General features: G+C 48.7%; 1 protein-coding gene across 1 annotated transcript in view; it reads left to right on the plus strand.

Annotated features, from left to right (window-relative positions):
- NCS1 (neuronal calcium sensor 1) overlaps positions 1-4,820 on the plus strand; it is a 93,593-nt gene extending 88,773 nt beyond the window's left edge. Inside the window, exons 7-8 of the mRNA XM_077835852.1 lie at positions 144-263; positions 3,712-4,820. Coding sequence (XP_077691978.1) covers positions 144-242 — 99 coding nt within the window. The 3' untranslated portion in view covers positions 243-263; positions 3,712-4,820. The remainder of the gene's footprint in view (positions 1-143; positions 264-3,711) is intronic.
- Positions 4,821-6,653: the final 1,833 nt, after the last annotated feature.

Genomic DNA, 6,653 nt, shown 5'->3' on the forward strand with positions numbered 1-6,653 from the left:
TTTGGGGCAAGGGATGTTTGGCTCAAAGCTGTCTCTCTTTAATACCCGAGCACAGATTGTTCCTCTGGGTCCAGGGCATTTCAATAAAACAATTAGTTGCGACATATTGGCCATCGCCAGCTCTTACGGCCGTTGCCTTTCAGAATGCCGATGGGAAGCTAACGCTGCAGGAGTTCCAGGAAGGCTCCAAAGCCGATCCCTCCATCGTACAGGCACTGTCCCTCTATGATGGACTCGTATAGGCCCCGGGATCCCAAGCTGAGGTAAGCCGAGCAAGGTGGTAGTACTGGGGATCTCTGTTTTTTGTAAGCAGAACTGGCGGTGCTGCCTAGACCGAAGGTTGCCTGACTGCCTATTTTCAATTGCTTCTAACTTTGCCAAACGTGAACTGTTTGAGCTGAAATTTTCTGTGCTGCGTGTTTGCCTCAGGCTGAACTTTCGGGGGGGTTGGGGGGTGGGGGTGGGAAGGGGTTTCAGCTGAAACAGTTCAGCCGTTTCCTAGAATGATGCTAGGAAAAAATTAGGTTATATTGCCCATATTAAAAATAGTCTTCTAACTGTTTAATTGAAAAGGCCTAGCACCCCCATGCTTTGGAGAAAGAGCTTGAAATTTGGCAGGTGGGTGGCCTTTATATCAGGAAAGTGCCTTGGCCACCCCTGTTAAAATCTGCCCAAATATGGTCACATTATAAACCTTTGAAAAAAATCTCCGTTTCATCATGCACCGTAGAGACTTGTTAGAGTTTGGCAGCGAAAGTCTCCAAAGATTCCATCTTTACTGAGCATGCTCCAGCCTCTCACAGCTCTTACGTGGTGACTAGACTGCGCAGGTGCCATCCCTTAAGGTTGCCTGACACTGCCCATTTTCAGTTGCTTATAACTTTGCCAGGAATTGATCAGGGGCTGCAGGGACTGAGCAGGACTTTCCCTACATAAGAGCGGCCATATTGGGTCAGACCAATGGTCTCTAGAGCAGTATCCTGTCTTCCGACAGTGGCCAATGCCAGGTGCTTCCAAGGGAATGAACAGAATAGGGCGATCATTAAGTGATTGGACTGTCATCCAGTCCCAGCATCTGGGACAATTGCTCCTCATGGTGCTGGGGTCTGTTGTGGTGCCAGGCACAGGAACTGAGAGTGGGCAGACAGTGTCTTCTGTGCTGTCAATGCTAGAACATAAGAATGGCCATACTGGGTCAGACCAATGGTCCAACTAGCCAGTGTCCTGTATTCTGACAGTGACTGGTGCCAGATGCTTCAGCGGGAATGGATAGAACAGGGCAATTTCAAGTGATCCATCTCCTGTCATCCAGTCCTAGCCTCTGGTAACTGGAGGTTTGGGGGCACCCTGAGCATGGGGTTGCGTCCCTACCCATCTTGGCTAAGAGCCATTGATGGATTTATCTCCATGAACTTACTAATTCTTTTGTGAACCTAGTTATACTTTTGTGCTTCACAACATCCCCTGGCAATGAGTTCCACAGGTTGACTGTGCATGCTGTGGAGAAGTACTTCGCTATGTTTGGGCCCAGGTAACATGGAGCAGCAGGAGGAAGCAGCCACATTAGAATGCAGGGGGTGAAGAACAGGGAGGAGGGAGAAGAGGAGGGCACAGGAGCCAGGAGGTAGGGAAAGCGGAGGAAGAAGTGGACAGTGCAGTCTGGGCTATTCCTCAAGCAATGTGAGGTGCCCCAGGGATGAGTCGTCTCTGTCAGGGAAAGTGTGGCAGCATCCAGAGCGTGGAATGAGCTGGACCAAAGCCAAGGAGATCACCCCGTTGTCCCTGTCAGGATGGTGCTGGGATTCCAGCCTGGGGCTCAGAGGAACTTCCTCCAGCACGTCTCAGGTTTGAGCATCCTAGCACAAAGAGACCACGCTAATAGCCCTAGAAAAACCCAAGACATCACGTGGGACTGTGAAACGAGGCTAGAGCAAAGCCTGGGGAATGCCCTGGAAGGAGCCGTCCTGCAGTGCCAGGAGGATGGGGCAGATATGAGGTCCAAGGTCTCCTCCGTCTCTGACCCTCACAATTCCATAAGTCAAGCCACACACAGATGCAGTGTGAGGGCCGATAAAAACCCGTGATGGGTTCATTTTATTTTTGTACCACTTTACCAGGCTGGTTCTTATTTTGCCACATCTGGGGTGGGTGGGGAGAGGGCTAGTCCTACACCCAGATTTGGGAAGGGGTCTCCAAGAAATGATGCTGAATTCAGCCCATCTCTGCACGTTATTGGAATGGGGTGACTGGCACTAATTAGATTAATTAGACTGATTCGCTGCAGATGCTGCATTCCCTGTGCATTATGTTCTCCCCTGAGCCCTAACTCTGCCTCCTTCTGCATGCGCTTGGCTGTTTTTAAGGCGATATGTAGCAAACTCTAGTGGTGAATGCACAAAGGAAATGCCATTTTGTCAGAAGGGAGCTAGTCGGGAATGCAGGACAAGCTCCTGTAGGGGGCCCGATGAGGCCCTGAGCTCAGCAGCAGCCACCTGGCCTGGGGAAAGCTGCTCTTCAGGGCTGTGTGTGCAGTGGTGCAAAGAATAAACTAAGCTGGAGAAGCCAGAGGCTGGGAGGGAGGAGAAGACAAACTCTTTAGTGAGTTACTGGGGGATGAGCGGTTGTTAGACTTGGATCTAGTTGGCTCCAAACTCCCCTCTTGGGAGCTTTATAATTCCTACCACCTGACGGGGGAATCGATTCCTTCCTACAATCTTGGGGGACAATCGCAAACACGCTTTCTGATTTTCAGGCATCTACAAGGACTGTTGTAGATGACGATACAGTAAAACCTGCCTCGCTGTAAAGGATTTTAAACCAGCGGGGTCCGTGGGGTGACTCACATGGTAGCCGCGATGGAAGAGCCCCAGAGGCAGTTTGCAAAGTCTGGGGATTGGGGAAGGTGCTTGTGTACTAAGCATCAGTAACACAGCTGGCAGGGTATGATACTGAATAGCCCCTGCACATCAGTATTCTGCAGCGTTAATCATAGGGATGATTATTGAATTGTATCTGTGTATTGTGGGAGCACACAGGTGCTGCTCAGATGCAGTCCTTGCCCCAAAAACCTGTCCTTAAGAAATGTCTCCAAAATTTTGAATTATGACAGAAAAGGGAAGGTGGGAACCATCAACATTTTCACCCCGACATTCCTCCTTCTCCTTGGAGCTCTTCAGATTTCATAACTTGGATGCTGTTTCCCATTTTTGAAAATTTAAGCCTCGAGAAATGGGGAGGGGGGGGAAGGAATTTCAGAAGGAGGCAGCGAATTTTTCCCTGTTTACCCAGCCAGCTCAACACTGCCAACAGCAAGCTTTGAGAAACTGGCGCGGTCCTAACAAATCATGAGACTGGCTAATAAACCAAGAGATTTAAAAAAAGAATAAACCTTAGGTTCTGGAGTTGGCACCTCGGATGTGTGTGGGGGAGTGTCATATTTCCAAACTTTTCTCCACAGCCAGGATGATGAGAAACATCCATTCTATTTTCAGGGAAAGCATAGAGTCTCGCAAGAATCACCTGACTCCAGGAGCTGGGTCCTTAAGAAGAAAAAAAAAAGATAGCAGGACTTGCAATAAAATGACACAAGTTGGCAGCACCGACTTACCAATACATTTCTTATTGTCTCTAGTTTCGCTGACTTAAACACAGGCTGACTTGCTTTCTCCTCTTCTCCCCCTTCCCCCCCCCACCCCCCAACTTCTCTTTCAGTTGCCTGGAGGAAGATTCTTTCTGTGCCATCAGACCACCTCAGTAAAGAAGCTTGCCTGTCCCTCTCCAGCCTTCCTCTATGTTACACGAACAAGGGAGGTGCTTGAAGTGTGAGGTCATCCCCCCCCACTCTGCACTCTGAATTAACCGTGTCCATTTGCCAACTTCTGCTTTCTCAACAACAACAACAAAAGGGGGAAAAAAAGAAGAAAAAAGAAAGGAAAAAATAGAAAAAGCAGCGATTTTTTCAGCTTCTGGGGTGGAAGGGATCATGCATCGCTGTGTGGAGACCCCTCCTGCCTCTCGCTTTTACTTAGTACATTTTTTTTTTGAACGGACTAAAAACACCAACAAATATTTTACATTATTTTCATAGAAAAGCGCAGCATGAAGAAGGAACCAAAAGGTACTGCTGAGGTCTTGGAGCGGGCGGCTGCCGCATGCCGTCCGAGTGCTTGATTGCAATCGGCTTTTGCTTTATCGGGGGGGGAGGATAAGGGGATGGACGATACAAGGCAACTGGAAATGAAAGTTCCACCTCCCCTGCGTTTCCAGCAGCCGCCCAGCCCGCGTCGCTAGGGAGATATGTATATTTTTTGTGATACAGTATTGTGCTTTTTTTTTTTTTTGGATGGAAAAAGTGAGGCTTTTGTTACTATGCCTATCTATGTTATCGATATCTTTATTTATTTGTTGTGACCGTTGCTGCTATGTTTAGTCTTTCGTGTGTTGAAACACCTAGGTGATAAAAGTTGCAAGGTTTACACACTATGGCAGGGGGAGATAGCCTGCGATAGCAATTAAGCCAAAAATATCCCCCACCCCCCCACTATACTGTGCTTTGTCAGGTTGATGTTTTACGGGGGATAATCTAACCCCCTTCTCCTTATTCCCATGTCTCTGGTCCCTGCACCCTGCCCTCCCTCCTTCTCTTCAGAAACTCAGCTAGTACCCCAGACAAATCCCAAGGCGGGGACTGAATGCTGTCCTCCTCTCAACAAATTGTATTTCTGTTGCCCTTACACAGTCATTTTGCCATCTTGCCTTTGTGTAAAGCAGAATGATGAAATATACCGTATCCAGATATTTCTCTGCATGAAAAGTATTAATGGGGCCAATATTGTTTGAGCTTTAAAATGACCCTGCTTTTTGGAAAATCCCAGGACTGTCGTGTACCTATCTTGCGGGGCGGATGGGGAGTTAATAAAATGGAACCGAATTAACTCCTTGCTAAGCCTCCAGGAGGTTGGGAGCCTGGAGTGCCTGTGGGCTGAGAACAGAGATGGTTGGTTGATTGTACAGTGTAAAGTTTTTGAAAAGAACCAGCCGGTCAGTGGAGCTTAGGAGGGTTGTCTAAGCAAACTACAGTTCACAGCTGTTTAAGGCAAAACCCAAAGCCTTGACGCTGTCCAGAGCTACACAGTGCTGCTTAGTGTCCTGGAGAAGGGGGAGGAAGACTGGCTATAGCCTCTTAGTGTTTTGCCGCGTTTGCTCTCGTTCGGCAGTTTTAAAGTGCTCTTGAGTTTTGCTCTTTGGGCCATGCATTGAGAGGGAGCTAGAAACACCTTGTTCAGTGGGTCACATCCATTCCTACGGTGCCCAGTTTGGGTCACAAAGATGGACCTGAGCTTTGATGAACAGGAAAACAATCAACGAAACAAATCCGGCCTTGCCCCCTGCCTCATTTCTGCTTGGTCTATCTCCACCTTGGGGCGAAATGGAATAGCACAATAGAAGCACAGTAGCAAATGCACCCAAGACTAGGGCAGGCACGAGCCATGGTTCCTTTGTATGGCTGGGCTGGAACGGAAAACCTCCTGAAGCTTTCCCCAGGAAGGTTTGTGTGGTGCCTGTACACAGAGCAATGGTCAAATTCCCCATAAACTTTGGAGGCCTTCCCCTTTCCACCCGCGTTTTTGGTCATGCACCCAGAGGTTGATGCGTTCCCCTGTTTTGCTCGCTAGCCACAGTATTTCTAAGGCTCTGATCATCTTGGGATTCAAACACCAAGCATTGTTCTTCTTCCGACTGTGTATCAAGAACAGCTGCAGAGTAATGGATCGGGAGGCAGGAAGAAGAATCTGCTCTTGGGTTCTCCCAGGCAGTACTTGAAACCTCTCACGGGAAACCTGTGAAAAGGGCACTGACTCCATCTTTCAGAGCGGAAATCGCTTTTTCTGTGTATAAATCCCAGTCACTGTGCCAAGCACTGCTTCCCCTTCCTTCTTTCCTCTACCACCATATTCCTACAGTGTAACCAGAGCCAGCTGTGCTTTGCCAGAGATGATATACAGCCCAGGTGACCCAGATTTGGCACTCGAATGCCTGCAGGGTGGTGAATGTGGGTGCCTCTTTGCACAGGGGCAGATATCCATAGGAGGGGTGTCTCCTGTCTCCGTAGTCGGGCAGACTTCGAGATTGTCCACACACTAGGGCTACATAGATTTGAAACGTGAACTCCAGCTCCAAAAACAGCTCACTTCAGTCACTGGAACTAAAGAAGAAATGTCCATTAGCTGTCACCAGCATTAGGGCTTCTCTTCTGCGTAGGCTGCACTAGGGGCGATAGGGGGACACAGAGGAGAGTAAGGTCTGATTCCGTCCAGCCGTGACACATTTGCACTAGCGTGTACATAACACTGGCTTTCTTCCAGTGCTTTGCATTCCATGTTCAGTCCTCCATGTGTCACCGAGCACAGATGTTTTAGGATGGCAGCTGCCCCTCAATCTCAGCTCGCTATTGCAGGTTATGGTGGTACCCTGGTCGTGGAAGCACAAGAGTTTTTGGCCTATCACAAGCTTTGGAAACCAGGCAGGCTTTTCTCCACAGTCTGCATCCTCTTTTTACCACCATGCAGTTACGTTGGAAGTTCTCCCATTCCTGTTCCAGAAGAAAGATGAGTCAGCTGGTATTGTAACTTTCTAGAGCATGGCCTGATTTG

This window comes from Eretmochelys imbricata, chromosome 16, assembly GCF_965152235.1.
Source record: "Eretmochelys imbricata isolate rEreImb1 chromosome 16, rEreImb1.hap1, whole genome shotgun sequence".
In the NCBI taxonomy this organism is placed as follows: domain Eukaryota; kingdom Metazoa; phylum Chordata; order Testudines; family Cheloniidae; genus Eretmochelys; species Eretmochelys imbricata.